The sequence below is a fragment of the Pomacea canaliculata genome, linkage group LG3 (genome assembly GCF_003073045.1).
Source record: "Pomacea canaliculata isolate SZHN2017 linkage group LG3, ASM307304v1, whole genome shotgun sequence".
In the NCBI taxonomy this organism is placed as follows: Eukaryota; Metazoa; Mollusca; class Gastropoda; order Architaenioglossa; family Ampullariidae; genus Pomacea; species Pomacea canaliculata.
In genome coordinates this window covers 10,084,039-10,107,008 of record NC_037592.1, presented here as the reverse complement: position 1 = coordinate 10,107,008, position 22,970 = coordinate 10,084,039, and the positions used below count along the sequence as shown (strand labels likewise).

At 39.3% G+C, this 22,970-nt stretch overlaps 2 protein-coding genes across 2 annotated transcripts in view; both read left to right on the top strand.

Annotated features, from left to right (window-relative positions):
• LOC112559006 overlaps positions 1-8,869 on the top strand; it is a 38,099-nt gene extending 29,230 nt beyond the window's left edge. The window contains exons 9-11 of the mRNA XM_025229821.1: positions 135-173; positions 2,807-2,958; positions 5,336-8,869. Of these exons, the coding sequence (XP_025085606.1) occupies positions 135-173; positions 2,807-2,958; positions 5,336-5,504 (360 nt within the window). The 3' untranslated portion in view covers positions 5,505-8,869. The remainder of the gene's footprint in view (positions 1-134; positions 174-2,806; positions 2,959-5,335) is intronic.
• A 2,924-nt stretch (positions 8,870-11,793) lies between these two features.
• On the top strand, positions 11,794-21,741 carry LOC112559007 (endothelin-converting enzyme homolog). The gene is made up of 14 exons (XM_025229822.1): positions 11,794-12,992; positions 13,476-13,541; positions 14,113-14,256; positions 14,838-14,927; positions 15,567-15,706; positions 16,110-16,332; positions 16,532-16,630; positions 16,804-16,881; positions 17,366-17,648; positions 18,442-18,605; positions 19,104-19,175; positions 19,816-19,911; positions 20,181-20,254; positions 20,653-21,741. Exons 1-14 carry the CDS (start codon positions 12,303-12,305, stop codon positions 20,750-20,752), a joined length of 2,319 nt encoding a protein of 772 aa, XP_025085607.1. The 5' UTR covers positions 11,794-12,302; the 3' UTR covers positions 20,753-21,741.
• The last annotated feature ends 1,229 nt before the right edge of the window (positions 21,742-22,970 follow it).

Sequence of the window (22,970 nt, the reverse complement as noted above, 5' to 3'; positions counted from 1 at the left end):
TGTTTTTGGTTGCTTTTGTTTTTTGAAGTACTGTGATCCTTCAGTGCTTCAACCCCATGCTTATAATTATTTATGTTTTGTTAATGTTTCATTATTTATGTGCACATGTTGTTACCCTCCTTCTTACTTTGTAGGGGGAGGAAGATAACTCTAGCGATTCTACTCCAGACAAGGTTTGTTCCAGTCAGCACTTGGGATTTTTCCCCCCCATGGAATTAAACTCGTTCAGGATGTGGTTAACACCTTGACACCACCTTGCATCTTATATTATCACTTTTTGTTCTTGCCCTTCATCTATCTCATAGTAGATATACTTGGCCAGAGGAAAAATCCATTCATAATCACACCTAATTCCTTATAGCACGTGCTTTCTTCTGATCATAGTCATTGTCATAAACATTTATCTTTTAAAAAAATTTTTAAATCTTCCTTTTTCACTTACACACACATTGAAGATGCTAACAGCAAGTAATTTCACAAAACTCTAGTAACAAATCAGCATTAGTAGCTTTTAGTTAAATACATTTATCTTTAATTTAACCTACGGCTTAAAGCTTGGTCTACATGTATGCACATGCTTTTTCTACGAAAATAGGAGGAAAGGGCAGGATAGAAGTTTGTTGCATGGTGCAGTCAAGCACTGTATTCCCTCTCCCTCACCTGTCTAAGTGGACATCAAAATTTATTTCATTTTGCTAAAAAACAAATTGAACTGAGCAAAAGCAGAAAAGTGTTTCATTAGTTCCCAGAAACAACAGTCTGTCACTGAGGGAAAGAAAACTGTGGACCAGATGACAGTGGCATTTATTCAGCTTGCTTTTGTTTGCTTCTCAGCTGAAACTATGTCCGCTTTTGATTGGAAAATAATTGAGGTTAAGCATGCCTTGTTCACATTCACTGCTGAGCTGTCAACTTGGTCTGCTCATGTCTCCATCACCAAAAACTGTTTTGTCTGTAATCCAGACTTGCTCACTTGCATGAGACTGCTGTCTGTCACACATTCACCAAATAGCATTTACAGTCACAAATATAAAACAATCATTTGTTTCCCCATGCCTTTTGTTAGTCAACAGCTTCAAGTCTATATTAACTGAACCCAAATTATAACAAAAACTCTGTGTACTCATGCTTTTGCAGAATCTAGATCCATAGAGTAGTTACGGATATGGTTTGTTACTAACTCTTTTACTACTATTTCTGCATGACAAATACTACTAGTTGAAATAGTAAGTTACAGACTAGTTGGTGTGTTTGTTGATTGGTTTGTCATGGATTGATTGGAATGATGTTAGTATTATTGGAGAGGGACTTTGAGGAAAGGAGCCTCATCATAGCCAATGACCAGTTTGTCATTTAGTAGAATATAATGCTGAAAGAGAAACGGGCAGTCGAACCGATGAAATAAGTGAATAGCCACTTATAAATGCTGGCCACTGACAGTTAAACAGATTAAATAAACAATCAGCTATTAATGCTTGTCACTGACAGTTAAACAGATGAAACAAGCTCTGAAATAACCCCTCAGTTAATGCTTGAACACATCTTCACAAGACTTATTATTAGTGTGACCTATTTACCATTTGCATAAACAATTCTTAGCACTGGGCTGAAAGAATACATACTGTCAATAATATGCAATGAAACTAAAAGAACACTTCCTAAGAGCAGGCACATTTATGTTTTACTATCAACTCTTTAATTTTCAATTGCGGTTGTTCCTTCCATCTGAACGTTTTGTAGTTAATTAACATATTCAAGAATGAGTTATGTGTTTTATCAAAATGTCTACCAAACTTAGTGCTACTTAAAAGCAATACTTGCTCTCATTATTTCAAACCTTTTTAAACTTTTTGAAAAGCAAAAACAGGATTTGTTTCCTTCTTGGAAAATTGGTTACACACCAAGAAAAATGTTAAAGGATTTAACTCTTATTATGGATGAAACTGTGTATATCCCAGTTGCTCCAATTGTTGTACATAACATGCATGTAATTGGTACATTTCCAACAGTTTCTGCTAGTTCGTATGCGAAAGTACTGTTAATACTTTATCTTCTTTTCTCTGCATGCCAGCTAATGCGTGGGCACGCAAGGAAGAGAGAGCAAAAACAAACCAGTGACTGGATTGGGGATACATTATGAGAGTTATCTATAAGTAGTTTACTACAAATTTTGATAAAGTACTGCGCATCATATCAGGAAGATACAAAACAGCAATAACTAGGTTTCTACTCATGCCTTTAGCTATCTCAGTTTCATTGTTTTTAATACCAAAAGACGACATAAGGGCCTTAATTCTACAGTTTTATCAATAGTTTTATTGGTTAACTTTGTTCCCTTAACTTTAAAAAGGACATTTTCTTTCTGATGTCAGTAATTTTGAAAGCTGGGTCAGGTTGAATGTCTGGGGATGTTGCGTTGTCAACAGTTAAAAATGACTTGGGAGTGCTTTGGTTATGAAAAAAAGCATGAATAATTAACTTGGTAGATGATGCACGTTGAATACATATTTTGTCTGCACTGATTTGTTTCGTGTAACTTGAGCTAGATTCAATAGTTTGTATTATAACTTGTTGTGATGTTCAGCGGTGTGACATCACTATTTCTGCAAGTTTTCCCCCCTTATGAGCTTTTGTATGTAATTAGTCATCCTACCCAGTTCTTCCTGTACTTTTGTGCACTAAAGCTGATTTACCTTCTTTAAATTTGAGAAAGAATTTTTTTTTTTTTTTTTTACTAAAGTTTGGAGTTCTGGTTTTACCAGGTGTGTTTGTTTATTTCTTTGATCATGACTAATTTCTCGGACAGGTGGTTCGCAGCAAGAGCATGCGTGTGGCCGTGCAGTTGGAGAAATGTGGGGCCTGCGGAAAAACAGTTTACGCAATGGAAAAGATTGAGATTGAGAAAAACGCATACCACAAAGCGTGCTTTAGATGCTCCCACTGCCATTGCGTTCTAACGTAAGAACACCCTTCACACTCTCCACAGCTTTCAAACCACAGTGATCCCAATTTTTCGCAAAACAAAAAAAAAATCTTCAGTTTGCAATTTCCAGGCACTTAAATTGCATTTTCTCTATTAGCTGCAGGACAGATGACACTTCTGGAAATAAAAACTTAGCCTTAAAGATAAGTTCTGCCGATAGTTTCAAGTATTTTTTAAAAAAGAAAATAGTAGGTCATTGCTGTGATGCAGAGCCAATTTATAAGTAGCTTTTTTGTTTTGAGGTGGAAGGAGCAAGATCAGTAAAAGTTCCTGATAGCATTGCATTTGAGACAATGTTGCAAATTTATCAGTGGTTTGACAGCAATGGAGAGATCCTGATTATGATGTAACAAAACACAGCCACAGGGCTGATCACTGGTTATAAGCTCATGTAAAATGAGTCTTTTGATGTAAAGTTAAGCTTGCCTACCTTCCTTTCACCCCAAACCCTTGACAGTTATCCTGTCATCAGCTGTAACTGGTGAATATTATTGAAGGAAAGGAAAATAGTTGCTCCTGGATCTGACTGAAAGCAGATACCCTATAAATGTGCTTTCCCTTTATCCCATGCAGCCTGACCAGTTTATCTCCCCACTAGTTTAATTTCACGATGTTGCAGGCACTCCTGGTATTTTTTCCCTTAGCTCCTTGTATGATACTCAACAAAGAATATTCAGATTCTGTATAAGGCAGTGTTGACATTACAAATCCAAATTTGATATTTGAAATGGGGAGGCCCCACACATAAATAGAATCTACATTAAATAACAGTTTTTTAAAAAACAGTAATAGAAGTGAAATCTGTAGACTGAAGCCCATTTTTTGCAATCATTCAGCTTAATTTTGAGGGCAGCACAGAATTGTGGAAATTGCCTGACACTTTATTTTTGCAAAAACACTAAACTATTTGAAATATTCAAACCTAAAATAGCAAAATATCTCCTATGCAACAGTTGTTAGGCTTAGTGAATAGTGTTCGCTGAATTGCAGGATTTTTGTTTCGGTAGCATAAAAGGTTGGTGTACAGTGCAAATATACAAGAAGCACAAAAGTTGTCCCAGTCTGGTCAGCTGAATCACATACGGTGTTGTTTACCCATGTATACCTCAGGGGATGTTATTTTCCTAAACTGTAAATAAGTTAACCTTTTAGGAATGTGAGAAAGTAGTATTAACAAATGTATTAAATGTTTGAAGAAGACAGCTTTCAGTTTTGTTTGCTTGCATGGCAAGCTAACACAGCATGAGCTTTTTGTTACTCCTCTAGCAATGTGCATGTTGATTTTGCTATGCATCCCCCTTTCTTAACTTCAGATTGGTGGGCAGTATACTTGCAAGATACCTTGTATAGCTCCGCATGATGTGGCCCACGGTGATGTCTCTTGTGCTTTGCAAATGACAACTCAGGAACAATTATAGATTGCTTTTCTGGGAGAGGTTTTTTAGCCATCATAAGGCTGCTGTGTAGATGTTAGCACATGCCTTTAAAAATGCAGACAACTTGCTGATAAAACATCCTGCATCAACTTATATGATCATAATTTTTTTATGTAGGCCCACATAATTCAAAAGAGCAAGACACTCAGAGTTTACTAAATTTAATAATCATTTAACAATCATTTTGAACATTGAACTTTAGAGGGGCAAGAGAAGGAAGCGTTAGCGAGAGCCACATAGTCATGTAGAGAGTGAAAAATTTCAGATATCTTCTGTAGAAATGTTATAAAGCAAAAGTGAAAAGCTTTGCTAGGAAATGAAAAAAAAATTTGCAAATTCGGCTCTGATTCTGATTTGCTGTTATTTCAAAGATTAAATTTAGTGATAGTTGAGAGAAATGAGTTAAAAAAATTTTTTAAATAGTCCCTGCTGTGCTGCTAACAGTATTGCATTAGATCGGCAAAGCTGTCCTTATATTTACTGAGTGGCTGTAATTGCCCTGTAGTGCCTTTAGAAGTCATTCAGTTCATCTCAGTCCATTTAACATGTAAACGTTTGTGTTTATAAGCATGTTTTACATAAAGAATCATCTATTCATCCATGTCACACATTCAGTATCTATTTACCCAACATTTCTTTGTCTTATTTTCCTTCCATATATAATTAGATGTAATGAAGAAAGCAACAACCTTGAATATTCATTTCTTAGATCTTTCAGCCCGTCTTCTAATTTCTTTCATCAGGTATCTTGTCTTTGAAGTATATCACTTGTTAAGTATCAGTTTTTCATCCTGTGATGTATCCTATTGATAATGCTCCCAGAGACAATTTCCAGCACCAGCAGAAAATGCAGAGAGCAGAATAGTTTTCTTCACATTTTAATGACTTTTTCATTTTTATGATTTGACCTTGGCAGGCCCAAAACATTCGCCGTTAACAACCATGTCATATTCTGCACCAACCACTACAAGCAGCTCTTCGCCACCAAGGGAAACTATGACGAGGGTTTTGGCCGCGATCAGCACAAGAAACGGTGGAAGAGCGAAAGTAATCTCTCCGAAGGTCATCCAAAATCACCACAATAGCCACATCCGTCTCATCTGCTCGTCATGCACATCAAGCGTATGCTCACTGAACTTCCATGGAACCTGAGAGCCGAGATGTCGGTGCTGACTTTCCATTAGCTAAGGTTAATCCTTCATAAAGGCAGCCACCAGAACCTGCCTTTGAGCGCCAGCCATAATTTTGTACTAACACGCTGAGCGATTCCAGTATGTGGGAACTCCCTTTCAGTTGAAAAGGAGACATACCTTTATACATATAAAACTAGCTGTAATGGACAGCCTATGTGAAGGATATTCCCTAAGATGCCAACATAGAAATTGTAAATGACTCCTTGATAGTGCATGCATGCGTTGTCTAAAATTCTGCAGTTGACTATGGAATGAAACATAGTTCTAACAAAAAACAAATTGTAACTAAAAAAAAAAATTTTTGAATGGGCGAAAAAAAAAATTAAGAAATACTCATACACTGGGGTTAGCGGGAAAGAAGTGTCTGTGTTGATTGTGGAGAGGTAGCTTCCATCACTGGATGAAGGGAAGAGCTTCCAACATGTGGGTCAGTTTCACTGAATTTCGAAACATGGAGCTGGAGATTTCCTTCCAAAAAAAAGGTTCCATGGCTAGCACTAGCACTTTATGCATTATTTTTCTTGCTTCTTGTCGCTAGACATTATTTGTACTTGATGCTTTCATATGCTCTCATAACAACAGCTTTTAAAGACACTTTTTTTTTTACATTGAAGATTTTAATTATGTATGTAATGTTCTTATGTATGCAAGGAGACTGGCAAGTAAGCTTTGCAGTTCTGCTGATTGCAACGTACCAGTGAAATTCAGGGATAAATCTTTTGGGCTAGGCTGGGAAGATATCAATGTAATTTCTCAATGCTGTCCAGATAGGGGGGAAGGGTTTATGCTGGTTGCTCTGTGTTCAAGTATTTTCAGTTCAAACGTTTACTGAAGTCTGCACAAAATACATGTGCAATATAAGCATGCATCATTGAGTGTTCTGTAATGTTGAACACATTTCATTGAATCTGTCTTGCTAGTTTTCCAGTAATGTGCTAGCTTCACTGGGAGAACTTGGGGAATTTATAATGTGGAATTCAAAACCAGTACGAAAAACTTGGGTACAATAATAGCTATTCTCCCTCACAGAACTTTGCCACTGGTGTTGAAACTGTAGGTAGCAGTAGCTTTGCCTTCTCTAGTTGTGTGTATCTTAATCTAGAATAGTACACTGCTTTTTTATTTTTGACCATGATCATTCATTAATTTTCCCTTGTACATTTTCGTGTTTGTATTTATTCTTGATATAAGCTTATAGTCTTTCTTGCCATCTCCCACATGGTCTAAATAGGATTTATTTTATGTTTGTGCTAAGGAAAGGAAAAGCAATGAACTCTGGGGAAATGATGGTGATGTAAAAGGACATATGCAAGAAGCTGAGAGATGACTTTGTTGCTCAAATATTTCATTTGAAGTCAACTTTTGTATTCTATAATTGCATGATAATTTGAAGAAGTCATGCTATACTATGTGCATAATGATGAAGTTACATAGTTTGACATTTCAGTGGCTAAACATGAACATAGTTGCAGATACTATTTTTTTGAATGAACCAAATGATCGTGACATAATAAGAATTCCATATTTGTTTGGATATTATATAGTTTCTTTATCTTCTTTTCCTAGATCAGTACTTGTGGTTGTACATCATAACTGCTGCTTTTTCTAGCTTTACATTACTGAGTAGCAATATGTATCTTTAAGGTCTCTTTCTGGCTAGTGTTGGTTTGAACACCAAATCACATACTCAGGTAATGCTTTTTAAATTTTTGTTTTGTAAACCACCCCCCTTTTTTGCACACCGAGTAAATAAGATGTCCGATCCATTATTAATGATGTTAGTAAGTAAAAGAAGTTCAGTAATTGTGCTGAGAAAAGGTATTTGATGATGTATCCAGATAACATTGATTGCATATAGAAGCATACCTCTTAAATATATATTTTTTTAACAATTCAAAAGTGGTATAATTTAAACATCTAGACTGTTGTTTTTTCTATGTCACTCCCCCACACACAACTCAGAAAGACTGCTTATTTCATTTGAATTTTAATATTTCACAATTAAAATCTAGCACCAGTTGGAAAATGGAAGTGCCCATGTTTACTTGGGAACAGAAGATATTCCAAAGTTTTGGAACTGAATTTACTGCACAAGTGAAAGAGGAGGTTATTTGCATTTAAAAACTCCAAGTATGCATGTGTTTGACTGAAAGGAATGAAAAGGGGTACACTGCTAATTGATATTTCAGTGTACTATTTAGATTGCCTCAAGGAGAGGTAATCACCAGTGGCTTCCAATTTAGATGAGATATCCACCTTTAGTTGAAGTGTAAATGAGAAAAATCTTTTAACAGCATTGAGACTTTATCAAAATAGATAATGAGAACACTAGGCCAAAAATGAACAAGCAATATTTTTTTCATCTGTGTTTTAATACTTCATACTTATGTAATCTTTATGTGGGATTAATCATCTTTTGCATCTTAAGAGACATCCCAACTCTTGATCATTTCTTTTTTTGTCAGATCATGTCTCTCAGACATGTTTTCTGTACTATATTGAATCAAATTGCTGTTTTTTGTTTTGTTTTGTGTTTTTTTTGTCAGTACTGCCAGTTCTGGAAATCTAATTATGTATGTTGCATTCATATGGCTTTTTTTGTAAACAAGTTATATGTGTTAATTTGCTTTTGTATACATGTTGCTTTGAGAATAAAAACCAAACTTTAAGACCTACACTGAAGAAAGATCAAATGACTAAGAAGTTGAGCTGATGAACATGCAAATGCTGTATCTTTACATTGGATAGAATCTTCGATCATCTTGATCATATAGGAATGTCTGTGTAGAACATTGCTGTATGTTTTTTCACCCTGTATTTAGACATGGCTTTGCTTTTCAGTACTTTGCTGAAAGCCAGCATCTCATTAAGCAGCGAGTTAATGATAGTGATCTTATTCAAGAGGAATTGTACATGCAGAGATTGAATATTTTTGATCTGAGAAAACGATGGAACTTTCCATGTCAAGAGAATGAAAGGGAGAAGACTTTTGTACAAAAGTATTGACTAATTTGTTGCACTTAAAGTTAAGAGATATTGAAACTTGCATGTCACAGCAAAAATTGTTTCAAAGTTAGTGTTAGTTATCCTGGGGGCAGAGACCTTGTACATCATTTTGTGCATAGCTGATGGCTTCACACTGGGTCTTCGTGCTTTTTCAGCAAGAAGTATGCTCTTCGTTTGGATTGCTCTGTGTCGGCTGATGAGGACAAAACTTGTATACTGTCAGTACTGCAATAAACCTCATTCAGCTTCTATTTATCTTTTGTTATTATGACCAGCGTTTGTATGTGATTGATGAAACTGATTGGGTTGTTCTAGGACCAGAACATTTAATTAGTGATGATTGAGACAGTGAGTCCTTATCTGAGCAGAGAAAAATTTGGGAAAACAATAATCCATGGATTTCCAGCAGCCAGCCTTTCAAACGGTTATCTCCCTTAGCAAAAAAAAATTATTTTTTTTTAAAACCATGGTTGAGGCCTTATTTCACTTACAGTGGTCTTCACAGCTCATGTTATTCCATGCATGAGTTTATTTCATCACATATTTTATAGTTGTTATTTGGGTACGTACATTTGTTTGATACAGGTTATGATTTTCAAATACTGAGAAAATCAGATAATAAACATGGACTTGCTTAGATAAAAAAAAATATATACAGCAACCTGCTTGACAATATACAAATACTACATCAATAATACTAGGAAGAATACTTGTTTAGCACAAAATCCCTGCATGTTCCCAGAATTTCCTGCACTTCGAATTTCCAAACCTTCATCCACATAAAAATGATCAAAGATATATCTCCAAAGAGGTGCATGATTAAAATATCTACAGTATAGCATGCATAGTTATAAAAACACTTGCACACATAAGTACAACAATAAAACAAATTTTTAAGAAGCCACAGGCACTAATACTAATATTTATTTCATCAAATGTTGCAGAGCACACAACAGCATTTAGTGGCACTCAGTGCACCTTTGTTCCAATGTAGTTAAAATGCTTGCCCTGAAACATGGTCAAATTTTAAAATCCTGCACTGATTTTTTAAGTGAAGAAATGGATGGAAAAATATAGATTTTTTATATATATATAGTCTGTGGTATACTTCCTTGCATGAAAAAGTGACAATGCTGCTGCTTTTTCAGTGACTGGCCACACATGTAACAGAGCACCATATATATTCTGTTGCTTTAATTGCATCACATCTGCAAAAAAATCTAACACTTTTGCTATTACAGTACAGTCACTCGATCAGTGTGTATATATCACTACAACAACATCAGACATCGGTATACATCGCTGAATACCTCTCAAGCGATGCTTTCCCTTTTAGCTGACTGCGCGGCCTGTGACGTCAGGACAGCGGTGACATGTGACATCACGAACTTGTATTACTGGACTGCTGGCACACGGACGTAGAATATAGGGATATTAGTTTGTGGCTGGCAAACGATTTTTTTTCTACTACTAAAACGAGGCATGCTACTATAAAGCTTCCGGTTTAGTCACATTCTTTGTTTAGGTTCACCGAGACTAACAGCGGAGAACTTCGCAAGAGGTTAAGCGTTGGTCTTGGCAGACAGACAGCAGTCCACCTAAACACGTCCATGGTGACATACTCGTCATTTGCTCAAGTCACGTGATCGTTCCTGTCCAATTGTGGTTTAATTACGTCAGCTTGTTTTCAGCAGATAACGCCGTCTGCTTTTGCTGCAGGTGCCATTGTTTGTAAGCTGTTGTCGTGCATCACAATATAGGAGAAAGTGAATTCGTTGCACGAACGTTACCTGCTGAACGAGTTATTTAGGAGGAAAGTGTGACGAGACCATTTATATATTCTTCCGGAGCATTCTGGAGGTGTGTGTTTTAGTTCTGTATAGCGACTGTTGATTAACTTGCACGTGTGATGTGTGTGGTATTGAGATGCACATATCTCAGAAAAATGAAGTGCAGAAAGCAGTGTTCTTTATATAGCCAGAAGTTTTTCTTTCAGACACCGCAGATCAATGGTCAACGACACCACAGCCTAATTTATACGCCTACTGAATATTTTGTTCCAAAATGAAAGCAGAAAGCCAGCACTTGTTGTATTCAGTCCAATGAAAGACAAAGGAACAATGTTGTTGGTCAGGTACGCCTCTTTCTTTGTATGTAAATGACATGCAGATTTGGCCTCCAGCACCGTGGTACCCAGTATAAGATCAGTTTCGAGCATTGCCAGGGTTGGGATTATATACGGGTAGTGTCAAAGCTGTTATAACTGATCGTGACGAGAATACACTGACCTTTTTGTGAGCTATGCCCCTTTCAGCTTCAGGAAAGTGATCCATGCATCTGGAGATTTAGAAAACTAAGAAAGTTTTAAACATTTACTGGGTGTCCTTACTGAAGATTGAGAACTAGCACTGTTGTGAATGTAGGCGAGTTCGCTGCTCAGTTTACAGGTGGTTGTAAGTGGTGCGCACACCGAACCAATTTCAGTTTGCATGCGCCCAAAATCAGTCGCACTTAGCCCTTCAAAATTATTAACATTTCCAATAATTTTATGAATTAACGTACTTAGAAAGTAGGTAGAAAAATAAATGGACAAATTGAAAATCAGAGATCACTGCTGCTGGTTGAGCAGATAAAGTTTCCCAGACACAGGCCCTAGCATGCCAAAGACACAAGGTCTTCTAGTCCATTGTCGGGCCACAAGTCTGGGATTTGCACAATGATAACAGAATACTTCAGACTTTGAAAAAAAAAAAAACAACAAAGAAATCAGAATTGTTCACGCCCTCGTCGCATTTCTTTGCATTCGTTCAGGATCGATGCTTTCCCCTTCCCTAGGGGTCACATGCTATCCTTATTTAACTTACAAAATTGTGTTGCGTATTTACCTCTTTGGTGTCGAAACTCCTTCTCTTGATTTGAGGTCACGTGCTTGCTCCCTGTGTTAACAGTATATTAACCTCGCTTTGAATTTCCCCCTCCGGTCACCACCTCCAAACCAATATCTTAAACGACCGAGATGACGCGCTCTTTCGGTGAGCATTGTTATAATTGTATACAATACATCGGGAGAATGATATTGTTCACGAACAAGGCAGCTTACTGGTGAGAAAAGGAGGAGGGAAGGGGATGGTTAGCTTGGAAAACAAGACAATAGAATTCGCTTTGGCGGTCCAGTCGGTGACAGGTTGGAGCCTGTCAGGATAGGCAGCGCCACCGTCCAAAGGTGTCCAGGCCCTCCATATAACCCACTTGAGGAACAGGTGCCTGTCTAGTCTCCCACGTTCGAGATGCGGACTAAAGGACATGGCAATGACTTGCCCCGTGTAAACTGTGCGCCTTTGCTTTGGGTTTTAGTGGGCTCGAGGGACTGATTCTTGCAGGATAGTCTGGGGACAAACAGAGTAACGTGAAGTCTCGTTCGGCAGCGAGAGCCCAGCTGGAGTGAGCCTTTAAGGCGATAGAATTCACACGAAAAGAGTGTGCGACAAATACTCGTGTTTGACACACACGAGTGTAATAGTTTTTTTGGCTTTGGGAAGATTTTTTATTATTATTTTCACAACGCGGTTTTCAAGATGACAAAAAGGTAGATTTGGTTTGGTCAAGACCAGGACAACTGACAACTCCTAGTTGTTGTTGGGTTTTTTTTCGGTTCTTGACAGAATCACCTAGCGATCCGCAACAATGGAAAGCCAGTTCCAGACAAGTGACAAGTACCCCATCATTGAGTCTTTCCTCTTCAGAGGCTCACGCCCCGCCTTCAGGGAGCTGATCCTAGCTTCCACCGTCTTGGTGCTTCTCGGTCTCTGCATCGTCCTGGCCGCCCTCCTGGGCAGGTCCTCCGTACAGCTGCAGGAGGCGCACACGTCCGCCCTGACAGCCAGCAACGTTTGCCGCGACAGTGCCTGCCTGAAGGCGGCGGCCCACGCCATGGCTCTGCTCAACGCCAGCGCCGACCCTTGCGACGACTTTTTCAACTTCGCCTGCGGGGGGTACTCGATGGTCAACCCGCTGGACTCCGACGAGGTGCATGACAACATCCGGAGGCAGATGTACGACGAGAACAGGAAGCGGCTGGAGGCCATCTTGCAGTCGCCGGTGGACCGCTACATGGACTGGTCATCCGAGCGCAAGATGAAGGAGTTCTATACATCCTGTGTGGACGACTTCGGGCGCGAGCAGGTCAAGGCAGCACCTTTCCTTACCAATACTATGCCGCACTTGGGCGGCTGGTACGTGTTGGGCACGTGGAACCCAGGGACGTGGGATCTGAACGAGGCCCTCAAGCGCGTGCAAACAGAGCTGTGGTTGGACGCCTTGTGGGCACCGACCGTCCGTGTCAACCTCGCCAACCCCAAGACCAACATCATCGCGGTACGCCGAGTGGAGATCCGATCCGAATGCAGATGCGAATATGTATCTTTTTCGATAGTCTTTCACATTCTTCTGCCTTTCGTAACACCTATAATTGCATTATATACATATATAAGTTGAACTATTACGTAATTATTTGCTTGACCTGAAAACAAAATGACAACATTTATTACTACCACCACTACTCCCTACACCAAAGCTACCACTTCTTCAACAAACTCTTGCACTGTTCTATTTGGAGAAGTGGTTCTGCTTCTTATGCTCTTGTTGATTAGGTTAACTTTATTTCTTTAACTGCTTATAAAATGTATAACGTTTTGCTGTTTTATTTTCGCGAACTCATTTTTATTTTTATTTTTATGTTATGTCTGTCCACCTACCAATCGATGAGGATTTCCCTCTCTCTGGTTGCTGGCTTTCATTCAGTTCGCTCATTTCTCTTTCTTTCCTTCTATTCCTATCTTTTGCGTTCTTCCTTTTCAGATCTCTCCCGCGGGTACAGGCTACTACATGCAGTGGAGTTACTATCTCGATCCAACTAAAGCAAAGGTATGTTAAAAACAAACAAACAAACAAACAAACAAACAAACCAGCTGTTCAGTTTCAAGTCAAGCGTGGTGCACTAGTCGTGTTGGAGTACACTGAGTTTGATGAAAGGCTTATATTATCCTGTAACTGTGTTAAGCTCGGCTATTGTTCTTGTTGTGTTTACTGCTGCTGTGTTTTCCCCTCGTGGCCAATCATTTCGCCTTTATATATATATGGATGTGTGATAGGTGACAATGACAATGATCAACTTTATTTGTCCCAGTAGCTATTTGAACATAGGAAGGTGCTCTAGTTACAAAGTAAACGTTAAAAATAAAAGTAAAAATAAAGGTTCAGATGAGCTTTAAGTTCAGATGTATAATAGGTTTAGAAGAGTGTTGTAACTTTATTGGTTGATGAATGTTCTCGTTGTCATTTTTATTTGTCACTCTCTCTGTATGTACAAGAACAATTTTTTTGTTAAATGTGGATTGTGAATGAGTACAGATAGAAAACCAGAAAGACTGCGTAGTTAATAAACACGATCTGTAGACTACAGGCTACACTCTGACTACTTATGATCTGTGAACAGATTCAGTCCGACTACAAGCAGTTCATGCGCACCGTGGCGCAGCTGCTGTCACGTGACGCGGGCGTGGCCGCAGACCAGTCCCTAGCGGACAGGATCGAGGTGTTCGTTGGGGATGCTTACAAAGTTGAAGCTCAGCTGGCGTCGGTAAGAAGATGTCTAGATGACATGATAAAGACCTCTTTGCAGTACCCTGAGACTATTTCATCCTCAAAGCTGTATTTACATCTTCACTCTGGACTCTTCACATTTCTGAGTCTTTGCTTACGGGGCCTGGGGTGGATTAAATGAACCTTTGTATCTCAGTTACGCGCATCACTGTATATGTATAAACAAATTACTGTGATTTTAACTTTATACAAAGTTTCACGCTGTAATTGAAAGTAAATCTCTCTTGCAACCTGTTTATGATAGTATTCATCGTTTGAAGCCACATGCTTCTGAAGACATAGCAGATGTTCAGTCAATGACCTCAAGACGTAGACACTATGAAAAACAAAGCTGTACAAGGTTCTGTACGCAGTTTCAGTAAAAAAAGAAATTGTCACTTCTGCGAAGGAATAATGTCATGAGAACCTCGTGATCTTGATTTGCTTTAAATTTGAAAATATTTGAGTTCAGACTGATACTGCTTTTGGAGTCACTTTTGAGATGAATCTGCATCTGACGAGGCTTCAGGTTTTGAGAGTAGGGTGAGTACTCACTTTAACGTTTGGTCATGCATACAGATTGCAACCAGTGCCCGCTATCAGAATAATCCATACGATGAAGCCAAGCAAGTGTCCTTGGATGACCTCACACGTAACACAGGTCGAGTGGTAAGTCACATTCTTTCACGTTTATATATATATATATACAGGAAATATGTACCTTTGATTTACATCTTTACATAGGCAAGCTACATACTGAAACTGTGATGCAATTGATCAGCATGCGGTCACGGCAAGCGGGCTTATATAGCCAATCCGACAGCCACAACACTTAAATTCTCTCTCGGGGACCATCATCAGTCAGAGCCCATGACGTCACTCTGGCGCCCGGATGCTGTTGGTTATTTTGGCGCTGGTGGGAAACCATCCTGTGATTCGCACCGAAACCTGTGTCCGTGCAGCCTGGTCTGCATTTCAGGGTTTGAAAATGGCAGGATTTAGAGTTAATATGCAATTGTCACCGGGGAAATCATTAGAAAAAACAAATTAATAATGCTCAGGTTAAACCTCCACAAACTAACTGTGGACAGTCACCTGCCTGCAACAGTTGCAGTCATATGTAAGATTACCGTCCAGCTTGCCTCAGAATCTGCCATTTGCTTTTCTTATTGTTGGTGGTCACGGTGTGTGTCAACATCTAAACAAGTATTGTATGCCATGAGATATATTTCGAAAGGTAAGCCACGGCTACATGCTTGTAGGGAGCAGAAGGCATTCAGAAGCATCTTATTCTACTGGATTTTCCAGATCGACTGGACAGCCCAGATGGCCTACTTATTTAACGAGGCGGGTGTGACAGGATCTACTAAAGTAGTGCTGCCCTACCCAAATTATGTTACTAATTTGACTACTTTGATCAATGGCCTGGAGTCTTCCAGCAGAAGTAGGTGAGTGCTGAAGCTGTGACGATCATATCTCGGCCTAACAAATATCAACGATATCAGTGTTTGAATATTTCAACAAATATTAGTGTTTTAATATTTTTTAGAAAGTTAGAAAAAAATTGTTTTTGATTTATTTGCACTTTTATCTGTCCACAAGTCTGTTTGCCTTCCTGTCTGCATTGTCTCTTTCGCCACTCCCTACTCTCTCTTCCTCTCCAGCACGCGCTCAGAACGGTTGAAAACGAGGAACACTTTAATACGATCATCATCATCATCCATCATCCATCATCCATCATCCATCATCCATCCATCCATCATCATCATCATCATCATCATCATCATCATCATCATCATCATCATCATCATCTGCCTACACTATGCCATACCACGCGTAAATGTCCACCAGGGTCTTGCACAACTACCTGATGTGGCGCGTGCTGGAGAACTACGTGTCTCACCTGTCCTGGGAATACATCCACGCCAACCGCCAAATGTACACCGACCTGTACGGTCAGGCCGAGTTCCAGGGGCTAGCCAGATACTGCTTCTCGTACACTGAGTTCTACTTCAAAGTGGCGCTGGAAGCCCTGTACATCAACTCCCATTTTGAGGAGAAAAATAAGGCCAAGGTCGGTAATTTTGTCCGTTGTGTGCTTCTCTTAAAGGCCTAGCAGGGCGCAATGTCTAGACCTTAAATACATTTTACCTAATCGAACCCCCATATTGCAATTCGGGATGGTGGGAAAGATCTGGCGACAAACATTTGATGGGGTAGCTGATTTGTCGGGTGGGACTGAGCAGGGATTTTTAATAACGTTTACTTCACAGGTGACTGATATCACAGAAGGCATCAGGAAAGCTTTAGAGGACATGATCACAGCAAACACGTGGATGGACACGACAACTAAACAGCTCGCCGTAGACAAGGTATACACTTCTCAAATATTTTTGTCATAAGTTTGACATCCGTTGCAGCAGTGGAAAGCGAAAGTAGATTCCACACAGGTTCTAGAATAGTAACTTAATACATTCTTTGGATAAATTTGTCACTCATTGACACTGGATTTTTTTTTCTTTTGTCTCTCATTGTTACATCGCAGATGATCAAAGCTACATACAAACTAGGATATCCAGATTTCATGTCTGATGAGACCAGGGTAGACATCATCTATGCACAGGTGAACTTTTTTTTAAATTTCGAAATTCCTCTTTCTTAGCTTTGAACAGAAGTATTCATAGCCACCGCATTTTGTGAATTAGGTTATTTAAACCTAGAAAACACAATAATAGAGAATGATAAGACAATGAGACTCGGAAATGGACAGGAAGAAAAGTCAGACTGAAACGTAGACAGAAACAAAGACTAACAGAGAATCCAGTGCTTTTCGACGTGGATGATCTTCGAACTTTTTAAACAGCATTTTTCTCCTTCAGTATGCTGAAAAAGAATATCGTATTTTTAAGTTCTAGTATTTCGAACAAATTAGGACAGATTCGCCAGTGTGCATGTGCGCACTAGAGACAATTCTTCTTGCCAAGCTCCTGACTGACAGCCGGACAAAACAGTAACTACAAGAACAACTGTTACTATTACGACTACCAAACACAAGATACATTTTAATGTACACATGTATATTTTTCGTTGACATCTTGTATCTGAAGCTGACAATCAATGTGTCCGACTATTTCGGCAACCTGATGTCGCTGTTCGGCCAACACCGGCGGGACTGGAACCGGCGCCTGCGTGAGGGCGAGGACCGCGGCGAGTGGCTGTTTAGAGTGTACGACACCACCATAGCTGTATACTGGTACTGGGACGAAATTTTGCTGCCCGCCGGCACCCTACAATTCCCCATCTACACCTACGAGATGCCCCACTACCACAGTTTCGGGGCGCTGGGCACCCTCTTAGGGCACTTCGTCCATCATCTAGTTGATGAGATGGGTGAGAAGGTTAAAAGGATGTGGAGCAGATGGTATATGGATAGAAACAAAGGCTGAGAAAGGAAAGAATAAGTTAAAAGAAAGAATGAATTAATAAATGGTGAATGATTTGAAGAAAAATCAAGAACCAAAAGGAAAGCAGGAAAACAAAGGAGAAGGAAACAAATCAAACAAAACATTAAAAAAAAAAAACGACAAGCAAACACAAAGAAAGATAAGACAATAATGAAACAAAGGATAAATGAGCTATTTGATGAAAATTTTTGACGATAAATGCGATTGATTGAACTAAGATGGATCGGGAGCTATGAAGTAGATTAACAGATTAGAAGAAAAATGTAGCTGATAAGATGGGTTGAGAGCTTTGTAATAAATGAACAGGGGGGGAAGATGAATGAGATTGATTAAACCTAAATGGTTTGAGAGCTATGTAGTGGATGAAACGATTAGAAGATAAGTGTAATTGGTGTAATTGATATGAAGGGTTGAGAGCTTTGTAATAAGGAGATTTTCAAGTCCGAATAAATGTACAATTTTGTAAATGAAGTGTCAGTTTGAAGACTTTCCTCCTGTGTGACCATACGTTTACCTGAGACCAACTTCCCTGAAAACTATACTGACCATACATGACATCAGCTCCCATGATAGCTATACTGACCATACTTTTTACCCGACACCAACTCCTCAGGTAGCTATACTCATATTCCTTCACTCCAGTTCAATATCAAGACATTCTTGTCAGAGTTTGACGGGTGCTCACCAGTGAAGTCACGCTGTTCTGTCACTCGTCACAGGACGGAAGTGGGACCAGGGCGGTGTGCGCATGACCAACCCCAGTGGCTGGTGGAGCAACCAGACGTTAGACAACTACAACACCGTTGTGCGCCAGTGTGTGGTGGATCTCTACACCAACCTTACCCAGGGACCCTACGTTATGAAGAACGGAAAAGATGGCTTCGTGAGTACAAGCGTGACGCTGCCTGGGGTACGGTACGCAATGAGGAAGTTAAAGGTGTACTAGCTTCAACATTTAAATTGAACTCAGTGGCTGAATACTGTTTCAAAAAAGTAACTATCCTCCAGTTCGAAATTCAGGATGTTGATACAAACATAAATCAGAGGCATAGAATGAGCTAGGAGGCATTAACACAGAAAACGAACATGGGCATATTATGTCATCAGGGTACAATAAGAGATAATTGTGTTAATTAGGCGTATCCATGAACATCTGGTTCTGGATTCATTTGTGTATGATGACGTCTGTACATCGAAAACGAAAGGGGAAGGGGATTATTAAGTAAAATTTGGGGAAATCTTGTAGTAAACTCAATATATAAAAATAAAGTGTATTGATGTAAAAAAAACAAAAAAAAAAACAAAGTACAAGATCTTGAAGGGCGCATGGTTAAAGAGCCACTTGCAGATTGCTTTGGTGACGTCACGTCTTCTGTTGCAGGTGTATGTTAATGGCGAGAAATATGCTGGGGAGGCTATTGCCATCACAACGGGCATCAGGATAGCATATAATGTGAGTGAAAACAGAAGTGCCGGTATAGTGTGGCAGTCCTGGCAGTACTGATATGTGTGTGTGTGTGTAGGGGGGGGGGGGTTGAGAGAGAGAGTGCAAGACAGAGATAGATGGGGGAAGAGAGAATAAAACAGTGCAGGTGTGCGGATATTGTGACAAAAATGACTAATTAATATAACAAATATGACAAATATTCCTTATGGTGTCACCTAAACCACGGTAAGGTGGAGAAGTGAGCATGATCTGGTTGGCGCAGAGATTTGGGTAGGTCCTTGCTGCAGGTCATCTGATGTCTGCCTAGAATCTCGCTGTCGTTGACGGTCTTCCCTTCATTTTATGTGTCTGCGTCACTCACTCACTCTTTTGTCCTAAAAATGCCAATATCTTCCTATATAGCTGAATGTCTCACTTATGCGTTCGAGAAATGAGTATTAAAGGAAGATATTACTAACCGATCATTTCAGAACAGACTTCAACTGAAAAAGGATAGTTTATGATTGGGAGAGTAACCTGATCTAACAAAAAAAGAATTTTTTTAATCACGCGGTAAATGTAAGCTTTAGGAAGTAAAATTCGTGTTTTCTATATAATATTTAGAATGGAAATTCTAACGAGTGAAGGTTTTGCCTATTTTTTAAAGGCATACCTGGCCTGGCAGAACAGCAGAGGTCAAGACCCCAATCCTCCTGGTCTGCAGTACACTCCTCAACAGATGTTCTTCATCAGTCACGCTCAGGTGCGTGTTCTATTGCTGGACAAAAAGCTGCTAGCTTACAAGCAACTTTTTCTGGGCAAGAATATTTGCTCAATAACAGTCTATATTAAGCAATTACAATCGCTCGTTGTCATTAGCTTTGTGATTTTTTCCTATTCACATTATCTCTAACTTAAGTATTATTTTCGTTTTTCTCATTACATAAAGTGGAGAAAACTATCACCAAGTGTGGTTATCTTCTCCTGTATTAAGATTTAATAATTGTCGTTCTTTCCATCTCCGTCTTGCAGACATACTGCTATAACCGCGATCCTCTGTATGATTACAACTTTGCAAGTAGGCAAGGCATCACCGAGGACACAAAGTAAGCTGGTCATTGAGTTGGCATGAGTGCTGGTACATCGGATGAAGCAAAGCAGTACATTTACTCAGAGAAAACAGGCTTAAACCGTTTAAAGGAAAAGAATTAGGGAGTTAAACGTTATATGATAATCCTGATTATTTGTGATCATGAGGGGGCGGGGGGAAACCTAAGGACACAACTAAGTTCGAGAAAGCAAAATCGTACAGAAACCGTGTAAACAGCACCAAAATATCTGTTTCTTCTGGTTAAAATTAGTTTCCTTGATCATTCTTGTTAGAATTAGGTATTGTTAACTACCCTTTTAGAAGCATTTCTTACTCTTACTGTCCTCTTTCTAGTTGGCAATAATGACAATGACCTGTCTTCTTGTGTATTTTTTGTTTTTTGTATTTTTGCAGAGTTAACCTGGCGCTCAGCCAGCTTCCTGAGTTTAGTAAAGCTTTTGGATGTCAGGTCCCGGCCAAGATGGCCCCAGAAAAACGATGTACCTATTACTAAGGGGACCAGTAATTCAGGGGATATAAAAGGTCCGAAGGAAAATCGAAATATGAAAACGAGACAAAAATCCCCCAATTTCTCCCAACAATGACCCAGAAACATTTCACCTTCTGCCAGTCGCTTCTCGACTCTTCAACTTTGACCGTATGGGCAGGAATAACATGCATGGTATCATGTATTTCAACAGAAGAACAGAAGTAAATGTAGCTGAAACTGTAAAAGGACCCGAATGCAAACTTGTCTTTAACGGAGTGAGGAGTGCGTTAAGTTCTTTTATACTGGCAAAAACTTTGAGCAGCAGCAGCAGCAGCAGCAACAACAACAACAACAACAACAACAACAACAACATTGTCTCGTTCACGAACATCCAAGCCTTTGAGAGTAAGAGTTCTCAACTAGAGTTCGTGAAAAGGTCACGCTCTCATTTACCGTGAGAATAAAAATGTCTTCTCGCTGATTGAACAACGCTTTATTTGATTAGCCCGGGCTGTGACTCCGTAATGTCATGAAAACGACTGTAGGTCAATCCAGGTGACGCAGGCTTAGCTGATGGAATGGCGTAAAACACAATCAACCAACCAACTGTGGCCGGAGCAACGAAGCTCATAAGAAATGTCGGATATCTGGTAATTAAAAAGAAAAAAAATAAAAGACAAATTGATGTAAACTTCCTGTCTGACGATAAAAAAACTGCAGTACACATGTTTGTTTTAGTGTTGTCTTACTACCGAGCATATAACAGGACTTACTGTAAGCACATTTAATAATTTTCACAGAAATTATAAGATTATTGGAAATGTTTTATGAACTTCGAAGGCCAGAACGCTTCTTCCAAACCTGGATGATGTGACGGCTTCTTTCATCAAGTTTCCTGAGTACTCGAAAAAACACCCGTATATCACCCTCCTGTCTATTTTCTATCATTTATCTTTGTTGTGGTGTATGTAAAAAAAAAAATTAAAAACTTAATAAAACATCTTTGTATTTTCTGAATGTCCGACATTTTTTGTTGTTTGATCTAACACATAAACGCGCGCGCGCACACACGCACGCACAAACACAATGAAGGTTTACATTGAACAATAATTTTGTTTTTACTAAAGGCAGGCATGCACGCCCACACACACACACTCACACAAACTTATCACAACGTGATGATCGACGTAGTTGCCATGTCTGAAACTACTGTTTGCAGGCAAGATAATCACGTAGATGTCTACTCCTCCATAACATTTCTATTGCTATGAGCTCACGGCCATCCTCATCCTTCCCAGTGATGCGTTTTCTTTCGTTCACGCACTGCGACGATGATGACTCCACACAGCAGAATGCAAGGTCTTCCTATTGCTGCATTTATTCTATTCTTACCATGTTTACTGCGCCAGAAGCCAGACAAACCCTCGGTGAGCTGTCGGACGTTAATCGCTGCACAAGAAATGTATCTAAAGGCACACCTGCAAGACTGCACTGTTAAGTACTGTATATCAGCTCCTATTTTTGTTCTTGTATATATATCTAAAGATTAAACCCACCTGCACAGAGACATGATTCACTTTGGGCACGAATAGTGTACTTAACAAATAAAAAAAAACAGTTTATAAATTGTCATTTATCTACTATTTCAGGCTGGATCGAAGTTTTTCGATCATAAAAATATATCGTTACATCCGAAAGGAAGAAGTAGAATTCTTCATGGCGTGCTTACGGCATGAACCAACATCAATAATTGAAACGAAGATCGATCTTCAGGGTACCTTGGAGGGAATTTTAGTCAACGCCTTGGTGGCCAGAGAAAAACGATCGCGAAGGAGTGGACTGGTCGTCCCATGCAAGACCTGTTCACAATCATCTAAGACGCGTATGAGTGGCGGGGCCTAGGCAGCTGTCGTGTCTATCCATGGACTTCCAACCCCACCTCCACCCCAAACGACCATACGAAGTATCCATCAAGTGTCGAATAAATGAATTACATCAATTACACGCGCTTCTGTTTGTCTTTGACGGGTGGTAGGTATGTAACTAGGGATTATATACTATACCATCTTTTATGTTCCCGTTAATAGTCGGATATATGTGTGTGTATATATATATATGTGTGTGCACGATTAATCGCCTGTTCGTGTAAGAGACTGAATGAAATGATTTTCAAGTTTTCTTCTGCCCTTATGCAGACTGCCACCAAAACACGTACATCATCCATATTCAGTCGTTAAGCAAT

Bases quoted from the DNA above. Each gene is read 5' to 3' on its own strand.
- LOC112559007 (XM_025229822.1), top strand. From the start codon at position 12,303: ATGGAAAGCCAGTTCCAGACAAGTGACAAGTACCCCATCATTGAGTCT. The intron at 12,993-13,475 runs GTACGCCGAGTG...CTTCCTTTTCAG, and splicing joins CCAAGACCAACATCATCGCG to ATCTCTCCCGCGGGTACAGG. The intron at 19,912-20,180 runs GTGCGTGTTCTA...TCCGTCTTGCAG, and splicing joins TCTTCATCAGTCACGCTCAG to ACATACTGCTATAACCGCGA.